This window comes from Geotrypetes seraphini, chromosome 7 (assembly GCF_902459505.1).
Source record: "Geotrypetes seraphini chromosome 7, aGeoSer1.1, whole genome shotgun sequence".
NCBI lineage: Eukaryota > Metazoa > Chordata > Amphibia > Gymnophiona > Dermophiidae > Geotrypetes > Geotrypetes seraphini.
In genome coordinates, this window is record NC_047090.1 from 54,548,920 (window position 1) to 54,566,025 (window position 17,106).

The window sequence follows — 17,106 nt, forward strand, 5'->3', positions numbered from 1 at the left end:
CCATGGGGACGACTTTTGCCCCTTCAGTGGCCAACCTATACATGGCAGAATTCGAAACAGTTTGGCTAGATCATTCTCCATTTATTACTAATATCATCAAATGGTATAGATATATCGATGATGTTCTGCTCCTCTGAAAAGGTACAGAAGATGATTTACATTCCTTTCTCCAATGGTTGAATAGCTGTGATGACAATATCCAATTTACTATGCAATATTCTATAAACAAGTTGAATTATTTAGACTTATTGGTGATTCAAGCTGATGACCATTTTGAATTTGATCTTTACACAAAACCAACAGATAGAAATACTTTTTTAGACTTTCACAGTTGCCATCCAATGAGCTTAAAAAAGAACCTTCCGTTTTCTCAATTTCTCAGATTAAAGCGCAATTGTTCGAATAACAAAAGTTACAACAAACACTCTAAGTCTTTAATTCAAAAATTGGAATGGAGAGGCTATTCGAGGAATATACTTAAGAAAGCTTATAAGAGAGCAAAATACTACCACCGAGAATGGTTATTAGATAAACATGGAAAAATTGACAATAAACAACAAGCAGATAAAGTTACCTGTGTACTCAAGTTCTCAACCGCGGGTAGCACAATAGCCAATATTATCAAAGACAATAGATCATTAAGACCAACCCTCTGTTTCTAGACACCGACATACAAATTGCCTTTTCTAGAGAAAAAAATCTCAAAGAAATCTTATCACCGGCAGCCTGTCCTATAGACACTTCACGTAGTTTATTGCCAAATGGGTTTTATAAGTGTGGCAAATGTAATGTTTGCCAGATCACACTACAACTGAAAGAATTTACTAGCCCTAAGGATGGTAAAATATACAAAATTCAACATTTCCTTACGTGTTCATCTGATTTTATTATCTATGCCATCATCTGTCCATGCAATAAGTGGTACGTGGGTATGTCTACTAGACCTTTTAAGACTAGGATAGCCGAACATAAATCTAATCTTAAATGTGGAAGACTGACAGCTCCTCTTGTTGAGCACTGTACAACAATGCAACATAAATTCACAGATCTCAAAAGCTTCTGCTTTGACAGAATTACACCTAACAGCAGAGGAGACCGGAGGAGACTACTACTACAAAAGGAATCCCGCTGGATTTTTAATCTGGGCTCGCTGAAACCAGAAGGCTTAAACAGCACAATAGAATGGAGTTCTTTCTTTTAATCTATAATTTTTTCAGAGCCACATGTCCGGTAATCCCAATGGATATGTGTGCTTTAAATTTGCGACTACAGTTTGATAATTTTCTTAAATTTAATACTGGCTTAAACTTTAAATTTTACTCGCACTGACACGTCATGCATAATTAATGAGGTAGTCTCTTAAAGCGCATGCGCGGCGTACTAACATCGCCAGCGCCATTTTTTGCTATCAAATTCAGAGAGCAGAGCTGAGCTGCCCAGTGAGTACTGCCGCATAAATATGTTTTGAATATTTATAGTTTACGTTTTAATCTTTTAGCAACACCATGTTTTACACTGGTTTTGTATTATGTTTACAGTTATAAATTACGACCCCTGATGAAGCCGAAAGTTCGGTGAAACGGATCCCGTTGGGCTTGCCAGCAGCTTAAGATAAGTGCTGTCTCAAATCATTTTGAACACTGTATACAATTTTGATTAGGTGCACTAAGCATTAGCACTTCATATTTAAAAATACAGAACCCTATGAATGATATCTTTTGCCTGTTTATACTGTTAACAGAAATCACCATCAATGATTTAACAGTTCAGGTATCTGAGAGTACTGTAAGAAACTATAAACCTTTCTTTATGCACAAGTCTTTTCTTCGTTGATATCTTTTCTAACACACCAGTAATTTGCATACTCATTGTGTATAGCATACCAGCAGGATTTTTTTTATTTTATTTTGTGATAGAACCATCATGCTGTAGCAGCTCTAGTGCGCTGCTTTTGCATGGATCCCAGAGTAGGCTGTATTTTTTTTTACCTCTATATTGTTGTTCATGAGACCACAGGCATCAGCAAAGTCTGGATGCTTGGTGTTGATATAAGCTAATTCAATTGCCACCAAATTGTGTACCTATGGCAGAAGGAAGAGATGAACATTAAACCGTTGCTTCATTGGAAACAATCCACTGTTTAGTATAAATCCAACCTAAAATATAAATTCTTTGCAGGTAATGATCAACAATTATTCCAATCTATTTGAACATAAAACTCTGTACTACACGTATATCCTTAAGGGCTTTTATATATAAATATTAATTAATTATATATAAATATTAATAATATATAAATATATAAATATTAATTATATATAAATATTAATAATTATATCACAGTTCTGGCACTCTATCCAATAGTAGTACTGGGGTTATTCCACAATCAATACAAAGAATAGGGAGCACGAACTTCATACACCCCTATAGGATAACACCCTTATAAAGTTCAGATGATCCTCAGCAACACCACTTAGGTCAATTGATTTCATTACTCTAAGCTTTAAATGATAAATGGTCATCGGATCATAGGAGTATTTACTTAAGTAGATTTATTTCATTTTAAACACTTTATGGTATTAAACAGTTAAATATTAAACGGTTAAATAATTGAATAAATAGAATCATCTTTCACTATTTCATATAATATGCTTTAGATAAGTTAGTACAGTGGTGCCTCGCATAACGGACGCCTCGCACAGCGAACGCTGCGCATAACGAACTTTTTGTCTTGCTCCCTATAACGAACTTCGTTTCACACAACGAAGTCGCCCGAGGGGCCCGGGGGGGGGCGGAACTACTCTCGCCGCTTCCTAATGTGAGCCGGGAACAGCAGCACCCTCCTGTCTGAATGCAGTGTTCCATCATCTCCCTCCACCTTACCTTAGATGCCGAGTTTTCCGGCTTTCTTTTTCGGCCAGCCACACACTTTCAAAGAGCAGCACATGCGCGCATGCTCTGTTGTTCAATCTTCTCCTCTGACGCAACCGGAAACCGGAAGTTGCAGGAGAGGAGAACATTGATCAACTTCAGCAGCTGCGCGTGCACAGCTTTTTGAAAGCGTGCGGCTGGGTGAAAAAGAAAGCTGGCAAACTCTGCATATAAGGTGAGGTGGAGGGAGGGAAATGTAGGGCTGCAGAACGAATTATTTTGTTTTACATGTATTCTTATGGGAAAACAGGACTGCAGAACGAATTATTTTGTTTTACATGTATTCTTATGGGAAAACGCGTTTCACACAACGAACGTTTCACATAACAAACTTGCTCCTGGAACGGATTAAGTTCGTTGTGTGAGGCACCACTGTACTTAGCTTCATTCTTGTGGTCTAAATCGGGGACAAAGAATTCACCGACATGTTTCGCTGATAAGCTTTTTCAAGGTGAAATCCCTCAGATTCAAGTCGCCAGTTTCATAGACCACTTCATCCATTTTTTCGTGGTTGAACTGAGACAATGACTGACCGGAGGGTCTCTATATGAAAATGAGGCACTTTAAGAGCCACACTAATGTAACTGAGGTCCAGGATGGGCCTCCAATCCTTGGAGCCTTTCTTGGGCACGACGAAGTATATGGAGTATCTGCTGGAGTTTGAGCCTGTGTCTGGCACCCACCTACTGCCTGAATGGCAAGAAACCTTTGGACAGTCACCAGAACCTGGCCTGCTTTCTCCAGTCTGCCCACAGGCAAGTCCATGAACCTGGCAGAGAAAGGACGAGCGAACTCTAAGTTGCAGCCGTTCCCAATGATTTCCAGAACCCATTGATCAGGCATGATAGTCTCACAAGTTGCCAGAAAGTCCTGCAGTCTGCCTCCAATCTTGCTCAGGGAGGCTATGAGCCTGGCATTATTGCAACTTCTTGGGCTGATCCCCTGGACAGAAGGTGGAGCCCTGGGATTTTCTATTTCTGGAGAATCTCCGCTATGGGCTCTGAAAGGACCTCTGGGATGAGGACCCAGAGGAGAAAAGACAGGAACGGTGGAAGCTGCGAAAGAACCCATGGAATTGCCCTTTTGATTTCCTAGGCCTGCTTTCCGGGAGCATCTTCTGAAGGCAATCCTGGACACTAGCCATGAGGTCATCAAAACTCTGTCCAAACAGCATATTGCTCCTGAAAGGAAACCTGTGAGTGTGGTTCTGGAGGTAGAATCCCCAACCCAATGTCTGATTAGGTGGTATAACAAATTTTTTATAAACTTGATCCACAGGATTCTGCGAACAGACACGGAATACTCCAAGACCTTGCCCACATAGTCTGCTCCCACCAGCAACAGCTGAAAGGGGCGACCCAAAACCACACAATTTGGGTCATGCAAATTAGAATGGCATGCTTGAGCCATAAAGGAAGCTACTGCAGCAGCCCTCACCACCAGATAAAAGGCCTCTAGAACAATGTCCAGTCTGCGATCCTATTGATCCTTAAGCACTAGCCCCCACCCCCACCCTCACAGGGAAGAGATGTGTGCTTGGCAACTTGAGCCACCATAGCAAATATATAGCTTGGATATTTCTTTTCCCACTATAAAGGAGCCCTCAGGGTTTACCCAGTGCTCAGAAATCAGGACTTTCTACATCAGCATTCTTCAATGCAAGGCTTGAGGGTCAGTTGCTGTGCCAATTCATACTCTGATTCTTCTCTCTCTCCTTAAAGAATGACATGGAGATGGATTCCCGTGGTTATCCGCGGGGACAGGAATGGTGATGAATTTTGTCACTGTGTCATTCTCTACTGCGAACTGAGGGGTCCTCACCATGGTCCGCAGCAGCACTCAGACCCTGATCCCACCCAGTGTTGCATCATCTCTGACCAAGGCTTTTCATCATCATCATCATCATCTTCAGGGACTTGTCCGACCAGCTGTCAGTGTCTAGGGGAGACACAGGTCTTTGTGGAGAAGCAGATGGCTTGCCTGAGCAACATAGGCTTTACTGAGCAAGTTCACAGTCAGGCTTAAAGGTCATAGGTGACTAAGAACCCCCTTCAAAAGGAAAGCCAGAGTGCTTTCTTTTCGCCTTGGGGCCATCAGAACATTTACTAGGCACTGGTGCCATATCATGGGACCCCCCCCAAGAGGATAATATTGTCTACTATCCATCCCAACAGGCATTTGGCAGCATTAATAAGGTGGTCAGAGGCTGAACCTAAGGTTCCTGCATCCCAGGCATGTGCGGAGAGCAAGGGTGCTCTTTGGGTGCCCAATCGTCACATGAGCATGAGGACTCCATCCTTGGTAGTTAGAATCAAACAGGAGGCTTTTTGAAGAAATTTAAGGACTTAGATTTCAAATTGGGAAAAATCCAAGATGGCCACTGCCAGGATTTCCCACTGCAAAAACAACTTTAATTCCACCTGAGGATTTCATAAACCAGTGATTTTAGGATTTCTGGGTTGGGAGAACAAAGCTTTAACAAAATATAACCTCAAAACCCACCATTTCAGATCCTCTCCTTCCCCCCTTCCCAGGAACTGCCCTGTGGGCTATGCAGCTCTACTCACAGTCCAGAAGCTGGTAAGATGTGCTGCAGTTTGCCACAGCTCCTCTGCCACCAGGAAAGCTGCCTCTTCAGCTGCAGTTGGGCCACAGTCTGACTGAACTTTAACTCCCAGGACCAGAATCCAAATGCTGCGAAGAGGGGGAAGGAAAGCACAGCTGACACCATGTGCTCTGAATAAATACAATTGGTGCCCATACAGCCTGTGCTAGTGAGCAAACAACAGGGGAAACCCCTGAGCTTTACAGTTCAACAAGCAGGCTGGCAGAGCAGGTCCCTGCAGGATCCACCTGTCAGCTGCAGATCGAAGTCTGCTTCTCTCATGCAGGCTAGGCAGTCACTGGAGATGAACAGGAACACAAAGTCCCACATACACACACACACAAAAAAAAACCACGCAAAAAATACATGAAAAACAAAACAGACTGAGCAGATCAAAGTTATTCCTACAGACTCGTTTGCAGAAAAAATAACTGACTGATTGGGGGTAGCAGAGAGCAGGGACAAGGAGGTACTGTAAACAGGGATCAGTCTCTCTTGCAACGGACTCACGGGAGTGGATGCAGGACCCTTAGTTCAGCATACCATCCCTACTGCACTGGAAATTCCTATCATTCGACCAAATATGAATACAAATAATGGAAGATTAGGTTTATATCTTTGGTAACGAAAAGATTAGGTTCTTACCTTTGCTAATCTTCTTTCTTGTAAATCCTCCCTTTATTCTGGGATCAGTGGGTTTATGCATCCTTTGCCACCAGGCACTGTAGGAAGCCTCAGATGACTGAAGTCTTAACTTCTCCCTTTGCTAGTATATCCTGGAACATGCCCCTTGGACACTAGTCAGTCTTCAAGCAGCCAGGAAGATCTACTGAAGATAATAATCGAGAGACAAAACAGCAACAATAAAAACTAGAAAACAGGTTATGAAATATTAGAAACCTGAACAAAAACAATGCTATAGGGAGACACAGCCTGCACTGTCGGAAGGGGGCACTATACCAGGGATCCCCCCACCCCCAAATTTAGTGCTAGATCCAGTCAGATGGCACTCAAATAAAGGCTGGTCCGAAAATTAAATCCAACTTACCAGTACTTCAAGGCAGGAGATCAGCGAATCATGCATACATAGGGCAGGTTCCTGGAATAAAGGGAGGATTTACAAGAAAGAAGATTAGCAAAGGTAAGAACCTAATCTTTCATTCTTGTACAATCCCCCTTTATTCTGGGACCAGAGGGATGTAACAGAGCAGTCTCAAAAACATCAGGGAGGGACTGATGAGCCTGATGAGCTCACTGCAAACACTGAGGCACCAAAAGCGGCATCCTGCTTGGCCATATCAAGCATGTAAAACTTGGTGAAGGTATGTATGAAGGACCACATAGCTCCAAAACTCTCCAAGCTGACATGACAGCCACAAGGAATACCATCTTGATAGTGAGATCCATCAAAGATGCCTGCTCCAGAGGCTCATAAGGTGGGTGAGCCAGGGTGCGGAGAACCAGATTCAGATTCCACGTCGGACAAGGGAGGAACAAAGGAGGCCTCAGAAAATCCGCACCCTGTAGAAAACGGACCATGTCCAGATGAACTGCCAAAGATTCCCCTCAAGGCAATAGGGCCCAGTCAGGACAGACCTGCAATCTGTACTCATAGGAAAGCTACTGCAAAGCCCTTTTTCAGGCCATCCTGCAGAAAATCAAGCACCTGAGCAACCAAGGAAGAAGGATCCTCCCGACAGCTGGTGCGCCAAGCCTGGTAGCACTGCCAAGCTTTTGCATAGGCAGCCACTGTAGACTTCCGTTTACTGTGAAGCAACGTAGTTATCACCATAGTAGAATAGTCCCGGGCCGTCAAAGCCTCACACTCAAGATCCATGCCGTAAGACCAAAGTGGTCCAGGTCGTACAGAGGGTCGTGCCCTTGTGTGAGTAGACAAGGGTGACAGGGCAACCGCAGCCCCCGGCTCTGCATGAGCTGCACCAGATCTGCGAACCATGGCTGCCTCGACCAATCAGGAGCTACCAAGATCACTGGCTCCCCTGTGCTTTACTATATAATGCAACAGACGCCCTATCATGGGCCATGGAGGGAAGACATAAAGAAGATCCTCCTGTGGCCAGGACTGTACCAGAGCATCAAGGCCATCGCTGCCAGCCTCTTGACTGTAAAACCGATTGGCCTTCTTGTTTGCTGCGGTCGCCATGGGATCAAATTCTGGTGCCCCCCCATCGGTGCTCTATGCACTCAAACACTCCGTGTCCAACAACTGAGAAAGTCTGCCTGAATGTTGTCTACGCCTGCCATATAAGACATGGACAGCGCTACCAGTGTCTTTCCGCCCAGCAAAAGAGCAACTGAGCTTCCATGCTCAAGGAGGGACTCCTCGTGCCCTCCTGCCGGTTGACGTAAGCCACCACTGTGGCCTTGTCCAAGAACACTTGGACAGCTCAATGAGGAGACAACCCTGGAAATGCAAGAGGGCCAGACGAATCACCCTCAGTTCTAGACAACTGATCTACCACATGTGCTCTGAGGGCACCCACTGGCCCTGCACTGGGACATACAAATTGCACCCAGCAGAGAGACTTGTGTCCTTCGACAGAATCACCCAAACCAAAATCTGGAGCAGAAGGCCCCTGGCCAGTGACCAGGGATGCAACCACCACACTATGCTGCTACACACTGCCGCCGCCGTCCAATGTAGAAGGGCAAGCAATTGGTCCCGCTGCAGATTCCATCGGGACAACAGAGCCTCCTGCAAGGGATGCAGTCTGGCTCTGGCCCATGGAACTACATCGATTGTCGCAACCACGAGCCCCCAGGACCTGGAAATACTACCAGGCCATCAGGGTCTGAGTGACCAGGTCACTGATGACTTTCTAAATCTTCTCTTGATGAGATACAGGAAGGACCTCTTTGTTCTGTCCTGTGTGAAAGCAGACTCCCAGGAACTCCAAATCCTGGGTATGCGCCAAGTGACTCTTCCAAAGGTTGATCAACCAGCCCAGCAGCAACCACCTGCTGAACCGCCTGAATCCTCTCGGCCCGAGAGGGAGCTCTGATCTGCCAATCATCCAGATAAGGAAAGGACCAGGACACCCAGAGAGCGGAGATGCACTGCCAGTACCACCATCACCTTGGTGAAGGTCCTGGGTGCTGGCGCGAATCCGAAGGGAAGAGCTGCAAACTGAAAATGCTGCTCCAGGATATGAAAACTGCAAAAACTTCCAGTGTGGCGGAAAAATGAGGATATGAAGATACCCCTCTGTGATATCCAGGGAAGCCAGAAACTCCCCTGGCGCCACTGAAGCAATGATGGAATGCACCATCTCCATGTGGAAACGGGGCACCTTCAGTGCCTCATCGACCTCTTTGAGATCCAGAAATGGTCTCCAATCTTCAGAGCCTTTCTTTGGAAAGATGAAGTATATCAAGTATCTCCCGGAGCCCAAGTCACCCTCTAGTATGGGCTCAATTGTTGCAAGTTCCAACAGTCTGCAGACCGTGGCCTGCATCCGAAGCGCCTTCTAGGGGCAGCCTGCAGGAGAATCTAGAAAGAACTTGGAGAAAGGATGGAGAAACTTCAATTTGAGCCCATCGCGAAGTACCTCCAAGACCCAGTGGTCAGATGCAACGGTCTCCTATTCCGCCAGGAAGGCCAACAGCCACCCCCCGATTTGCAGGAGAGGGGCAGGGGGACTGGCATCAGAACTGTTTCTTAGGGGGGGTGCTGCTGGACATCTATTTGAGGACTGCTGACTGTCAGACCCCTCAAAACGGGGCCTGTATGATAAGGGGTACCTTTGTCCTGAGGAGGGAGGACAGGAGTACTGGTGAAGACGTCGAAATGGACGAAAATTAGAACGCCCCGCATAATAATAATTATAATATCTAAGACAAAAATAAACAAAATATAAAAATTCACAGGTAGAAAAAGCAGCACAATCACTTTTTAGTATAAACTTACAAATTACTGGTATATGTGATCAATGAGTTGTCCTAAAATGCAATATTGTGTTGCAGAAATAGTAAAATACAGATGCTTCATGGTAGCGTTACTGACAAAAATGATATAAACACAAACTGACGCACAACTTAAAAACAGGATGTGATAGACGAAAACTGTTTTCAGATTTAGAGTTAGCATGTGACTCTTGTTAAGTTACAGGTGACAGAACTCCAGTAGCCAAATGCTTGTTGACCAGTACTATTGGTCTTTTACTTTAGATACAGCATATGAAGATGGTACTGTTGTAGAATAGTTACTTGTTTGTATCCTGATGTAGGTGGGATGTCTGTGGATTTCAAACTATATTTGCTATGTGCTCTATTCAATTTATGAAACTAATAAAGGTATTTTTAAATAATGTTACTTTTTAGCAAAAATCATGAAAATAAGCACATCATTTCTCAGGAAAAAAAAAGTTGGCTTCTTCATACAACAGGACCCCTGGTACTCTCAAAATAACATAAGAACATAAGAAATGCCTTCTCCGGATCAGACCTAGGTCCATCTAGTCCGGCGATCCGCACACGCGGAGGCCCATTTAGGTACTCCTTTATGGAGACCCGGATTTCCCGTATCCCTCAATATGATTAGCAAGAAGGTATGCATCCAACTTGCGTTTGAAACCCAGAACAGTAGTCTCCATCACAACCTCCTCTGGGAGAGCATTCCAAGTGCCCACCACTTGTTGTACGAAAATACCTCCAATTCCTTGTGTCTTATCAGTCAACTCAAGAGTATGAATAATTAAAAAAGCAACTGTGACCCTGCAGTCCTCTAAAGCCCATTCAGCCCCAACTTGGGGCTAAAATGTGTAAAGATACCTCTCCCCACTAAACACCTGCATCCTCTATGCCCTGCCTCTTAAAATCATAAAAGCCTGAGGACTGGCTCTGTCTTTCCTTTCCCCCATACCTTATCCCCACAGTATCTCAACTCACCCTCCATTGTCCTGGGAACACCAAACTCCTAGGAGTGATACTCAATACCACATTATCCTTTAATTCTCAAATTACTGTAGTTCAGTGGTGCAAGTGTTTTTTCAAACTAAAAATAAGATCTCTCTTGTCAATATTTTAACTCAATTAACATCCTTATTCATTCATTAGTAATATCAACCCTAGACTATTGTAATTCTCTTTATCAGGGGGTTACACAAAAAGAGATTAGGAGTCTGCAAATTATCCAGAATACCGCCATAAAAATCATCTTTAACACTAAGAAATTTGACCTTGTTGCCCATTTTCTGGAAAAAGCTCACTGGTTATTTCAAATAAGCTTATCTGTCTCCAATGATCAGGTTGGACTGATGTGACAACAGAGGATATATTATGAATAATCAATTGAAGAAACACAGCAATGGAAAATTAACTCAGTGAAGAAGACTATGTATTTAAAATAGCACTTTATTGAGAAAATGAACTTTTCATGAATTTTAATTGATTTGGATGATTGGGTAGGCTTCATGTGTGGGGACGTGATTGGAGGTTGATCGTATGTATGTATTATATGAAATAATATAAAAACAATTTTTTTAAAAGGTGACGGTGCAATATAAATTATAATAAATGATTAAATATTTATTAAATTGAATAATTTGTAGCTATAGCTCTCTTTTGTTCTTGAGTTTGCATATTGTTATTTAGAACTATTGAAATATAATTTATAAGTCCCGGTGTGTTAATGTGTATTAGATATTAAGTGGAGAAGAAATTTTTAAAATAAATAAAACAAAACTTTATTTCTCCCCATCAGACTACTACCCTAAGAATCTAAAAGTAATTTTTGGTCCAGGAATATTCCCAGAAGAGCAACTAAGATGGTTAAGGGGCTGGAGGAGTTACCGTACAGAGAAAGATTAGAGAAACTGGGCCTCTTCTCCCTCAAACAGAGGAGATTGAGAGGGGACATGATCAAAACTTTCAAGGTATTGAAGGGAATAGACTTAGTAGATAAAGACAGGTTGTTCACTCTCTCCAAGGTAGGGAGAACGAGAGGGCACCCTCTAAAATTGAAAGGGGATAGATTCCGTACAAACATAAGAAAGTTCTTCTTCACCCAGAGAGTGGTAGAAAACTGGAACGCTCCGCCGGAGTCTGTCATAGGGGAAAACACCCTCCAGAGATTCAAGACTAAGTTAGACAAGTTCCTGCTGAACCAGAAAGTACGCAGGTAGGACTAGTCTCAGTTAGGACCCTGGTCTTTGACCAGAGGGCCGCCGCGTGAGCAGACTGCTGGGCACGATGGACCCCGGGTCTGACCCAGCAGTGGCAGTTCTTATGTTCTTAAGAAAGATGTTATATCAAAATTGAGTTTGTTCTCACAAGAAACTTAAAGGTTCTCTTACAAAGGTGTAATGTTCCTATGGGCCGCTCAGTATTTAGCGTGTGCTTCTTAGCAGCGCAGCTTTGTAAAAAGCCTGCATTAGTTTTCTGAGTATTTAATTGTAACTGTTCAATTAGTATAATACATCCTTAGACACTGAATGTCTCAACTTGCAATGAACAAAGGGATTAATATGGTAATGTCATTGGCATAGTTATACTTTAGAAATACACCTCCAATTCTAATCCTAGAGTGTAAAATGTTTCTTTCACTCCTTTCTTTTCTATTATAATATGTAGTTCCTCCTCCTGACCTTCATTTCGTGTCTGTTGATTTTATTGTATTTACTGTATTTACTTTTAGTGTATTTTAGATTGTAAGCCACCCTGAAGGTTTTCCCTAAGTGTGGGGTAGTACATTTTTAAAATAAAACTTGGAAACTTGATTAAAAAATACACTGAATAATTTAGGGGACAGAGGTAACCCCTGTGAACACCATAGGGGTGTTGATGAAAGCTGGACTTGTAAGAAGCTGTGGAACCAAGTAAGAACCTGATTAAATATCTCAATTTCTTCTAAAGTTTGTAATAAAATGGTATAATCCACCAAGTCAAAAGCACTTGAAAGATCAAACTGCAGAACTAGCATTTTTCCCCCCCTCATTAAGTGCTAACCTAGCTGCATCCATTATCTGTAATCTCCTAATATCGTCTCAGCACTACAGGTAGAATGAAAAACTGACTGAGAAAAATGAAGGATATTATGAATATCAAGTCCTTCTATCAGTTTAGTAAGTACTGATGCCATAGGTCTATAATTTGACAGAGAACTGCTAGATTACTTTTTATTCTTTAAAATAGGATAATTATTTTATTTACCCAGACTATTAGGAAAAATACATCCTAACAAGATAAAAATCAACATCTGAAATAAATTATGCTGATTCCATAATATAGGGTATAGAAGAATCAAGCTGAAAAAAGATTTAATATATTTCATATATAATGCATTGAATGGACACCAATAAGAATTTTTGCTATCTCCGTATTTCTTTCTGCAGACCCTCCTTTTTCAGGTGACTGACCTTGTTGGTTGAGGGCTACCATGATTTAATCCTTTTGCAACACTCTTGAGCCAGCAGGAACATCTGAGCCTTCATTACAAAGAAGTTACACTTATTTTCACTAATTGCATTCATAAAACGTGCAAAACCTGGGCAGAGTTTCAAAGGCCAATTGCCATAAATTATGGATGTGTACTCTATGGTATAACAAGTACTGACAGCTCTGTATAAAGACTTACCATTTCATTTGTTACAGGTAACCTTTTCCTTAAGAGACAGGTTACTACTTCAACTATTGCATCATGCAGTTTGGGAAATCTCAGCAATTCCTGGATCAGATAGAAGAAAAAAAAACCCAGAACCAAAGAAGAAAATCCAAGTGATTTAAAGGTTGAGTATTGCATGCTGATCAAATGTGGGTATTATTTTTCATAGCAGACTAGTGTTTAGAGCAACAGGCTGAGAACCAGGGAAGTCAAGATTAAAATCCCACTGATACTCCTTGCTACCTTGGGCAAACTCACTTTTCTCTCCATTGCATCAGGTACAAATTTAGGCTGCAAGCCCTAAAGGGACATTAATACCTACTATCTGAAATCAAAAATATCTAGGGTTACCAGATGACTAGATTTCCCCCAGACATGTCCTCTTTTGAGCTTCCAACAAATTGCCATCAGGTAGGAGGGCATCCTCACATGTGTGGATACCCTCCTGCCCAATGAGAGCAGGCAGCGGGGGGCGGGGCTGGGATACGTGGAACTGGGCAGGCCTGGGGGTGGGTCTAGTGTAGAGAATGACTGTTACCTGCGGCTAGCTGCGGGTAATCCGTAGGAATGGGGGGAATAATTAACTGGTTGCTGCGGGTACGGGGACAAGGCCATTCACCGCTCCATGGGGCGGTTAATGGCCTTGTCCCTGCAGTAAAGGATCTGCCGAGTTGCCTCCCTTCCTTCCCCTTCAGATCAGCACCGGCAGCTCCCCTCGCGCTTGCAGTCGCCCGCATGACATCCTCTCTATCGCCCACAAATCCAGCAGTCCCCCACCCTCGCACAAGGCCTCCCTCCACCGAAGCCAACTGGAGGGCTTCCCTCCGATGTCAGAGCTGACGTCCTAGGGAAGCCTTTCTGGTCAGCCAAGGATCCCAGGCAGTTACCTCTACCATCGGACACTGTCTTCCTTCCAGCTTTGCTGCTCCTTATTTTCAGCGCCAGCCACAGTTGTTTGCCAGGACAGCGCAAAGTGGCTCTTCACGCTGCATGTGCCTGAACTGGAACCGAGTCGGCAGCGTGCAAGAGCCGCTGCATGCTGTCCCGGCAAACAACTGCAGCTAGTGCTGAAGATAAGGAGCAGCCAAGCTGGAAGGAAGACGGTGTCCGACGGTTGATGTAACTGCCTGGGATCCCTTGCTGATCAGAAAGGCTTCCCTCTGACGTCAACTCTGACATCGGAGGGAAGCTCTCCAGTCAGCTTCAGCGGAGGGGGGCCAGGTGCGAGGGTGGGGGACTGCCGGACTCATGGTCGATAGGGAAAAGGAGTGCCTGCTGGATTCGCAGGCGGCTGCAAGTGCAAGGGGTGCTGTCAGTGCTGATCTGGCTTCGGCGGAGGGGGGGCATGCCCAACTGGACAGCCCTGAATAAGTAAGGAAGAGAAGGGAAAACGTGGGACAAAGGGAGAAAAGAGTGGGGGAGGGGGTGGACCACATTGGGATATGGGAGGGGCATGAATTTGGATCAAAGGTTGGAAGGCAGGGGGGACACAAACTCAGGACACAGAAGGAAAGGAGGAGACGGCATGAACTTGGGACACAAGGGAGGGAATAGAAAGGGAGAAATTTGTTGGGAATGAGTGTGTGAGGGAAAGATGGTGCACATGGGGAAAAGAAGAGAGAGAGAGAGAGAGGAGTGAGGTAGAGATACATGAGGAAGAGAAGGATGAGAGGGAGAAATGTTGGCTATGGTGATGGAGAGGGAACAGAGGGATAGATTGAAGGGGATGCAAGGGGGAAGAATGTTGGACATAGTGATGGAGGGAGAGGTGTGGCATGGTGCTGGAGAGGGGTGATAGAAGGAGACATGTTGGGCATGGGGCTGGTGGGCAATAGTGAAAAATGCTGCACATGATCTTGGAAATGAGAGATGGAAAAATGCCAAGGAAGCAGACACACAGAATGAGGCTCTGTTTCCACCACAGCCTGAAGATGTGGAAATACTAGCTCCTGAGGAAGAGTGTGAGTTAACTCAGGACAATTCTCTGGAACCTAAGGAGGTGAGTGTCTTACTTGAACCATTACTTGAAGAAACCATGGAAGTTGAGGCATTATTGTTTCCAGAACTGTGGTGAACTGCTTAAAGCCAGAGTTTTTTTTCTTTTTGGCTGTTTATTTTTCTTTTTCCTTGGAGAAAAGAACTTTGGGCTAGATTCACTAACAAGATCCTGCCAATCCAACCTGATCAGCTTCTTTGACTGGGTAACGGGGAAGCTGGATATAGGGGAGTCCCTGGACATCGTGTACCTGGACTTTAGCAAAGCATTCGATAGCGTACCACACCGCAGGTTACTGAGCAAGATGAGTTCTATAGGATTAGGTAACACATTGACGAAATGGGTTGGGAGCTGGCTTGGAGGTAGGCTCCAAAGGGTGGTGGTGAACGGCACCCCCTCCGAAATGACGGAGGTGATTAGTGGAGTACCACAGGGCTCAGTCTTGGGCCCAATCCTATTCAACATCTTTATAAGAGACTTGGCAGAAGGGCTTCGAGGTAAAATAACATTATTCGCCGATGACGCCAAACTGAGTAATGTAGTGGGCAAATGCACAACAGACGAAGATTCAGTGCCCGACAACATGATGCACGACCTACTCCTACTGGAGCGATGGTCTAGGACATGGCAACTCAACTTCAATGCCAAAAAATGCAAAGTTATGCACCTGGGCAGCCAGAATCCATGCAAGTCTTATACCCTTAATGGTGAGATCCTAGCAAAAACGGTAGCAGAACGAGACTTGGGGGTAATCGTCAGTGAGGACATGAAGTCTGCCAATCAAGTGGAGCAGGCTTCGTCCAAGGCAAGACAAATCATGGGCTGCATACGAAGGGGTTTCGTCAGTCGTAAGGCGGAAGTCATTATGCCATTGTATAGATCCATGGTGAGGCCCCACCTGGAATACTGTGTGCAATTCTGGAGGCCGCATTATCGCAAGGATGTGCTGAGACTGGAGTCGGTGCAAAGAATGGCCACCCGGATGGTCTCGGGACTCAAGGATCTACCATACGAAAAAACGGCTTGACAAATTACAGTTATACTCGCTCGAGGAGCGCAGAGAGAGGGGGGACATGATCGAGACGTTCAAGTATCTTATGGGCCGCATCGAGGCGGAGGAAGATATCTTCTTTTTCAAGGGTCCCACGACAACAAGAGGGCATCCGTTGAAAATCAGGGGCGGGAAACTACGAGGTGACACCAGGAAATTCTTTTTCACTGAAAGAGTGGTTGATCGCTGGAATAGTCTTCCACTACAGGTGATTGAGGCCAGCAGCGTGCCTGATTTTAAGGCCAAATGGGATCGGCACATGGGATCTATTCACAGGGCAAAGGTAGGGGAGGGACATTAAGGTGGGCAGACTAGATGGGCCGTGGGCCCTTATCTGCCATCTATTTCTATGTTTTTATGTTTCTATACCAACTCAATTGCTGTTGGCTGATTCTGGCTGATTTTCCAACAGCGATTGATTCACTATTAAGTTTGCATGCAAACCACCGACTCAATCACTCAGTGAGCAATTGACACAATGCTCTAACATTAGTGACAGGGGAAGCAGTCTCCTGTCACTGCTGTCAGGGCTTCTGCTTTTTTTTTTTAATGGAACAGATGTTCTGCACACTACCCGACCCACTGCCCCCCCTAACCCCAAAAAGATAGCAGGAGGGATGCCCACTCCCTCCTCCTGCCTCGAAGGCGCCTGCCAGCTCCCTGAAAAAAAAAAAAACCAGCAGGAGGGATGCCCACTCCCTTCTGCCCACAAATACCTCCCCCTTAAGACCCTGATTGGCTCAGATGCCTCGGGCTCCTCCTTTGGCATCTGAGTTAATCAGGGCCTTAGGCCCCTCCCCATGCATCACATAATGCACCGGGGAGGGGCCTAAGGCCTAGTGTCGTCGCGGAGGAGCCGGAGCAGGAGGTGTTTTCAGTATCTCCTACTCTCAACGTCAAAG

At 44.5% G+C, this 17,106-nt stretch overlaps 1 protein-coding gene across 1 annotated transcript in view; it reads right to left on the reverse strand.

The window, feature by feature from the left end:
- Nucleotides 1-17,106, reverse strand: part of DNM1L (dynamin 1 like) — a 245,696-nt gene that overhangs the window by 41,260 nt on the left and 187,330 nt on the right. The window contains exons 12-13 of the mRNA XM_033953060.1: nucleotides 13,131-13,220; nucleotides 1,989-2,081 (exon numbers count right to left, since the gene is read on the reverse strand). Coding sequence (XP_033808951.1) covers nucleotides 1,989-2,081; nucleotides 13,131-13,220 — 183 coding nt within the window. The remainder of the gene's footprint in view (nucleotides 1-1,988; nucleotides 2,082-13,130; nucleotides 13,221-17,106) is intronic.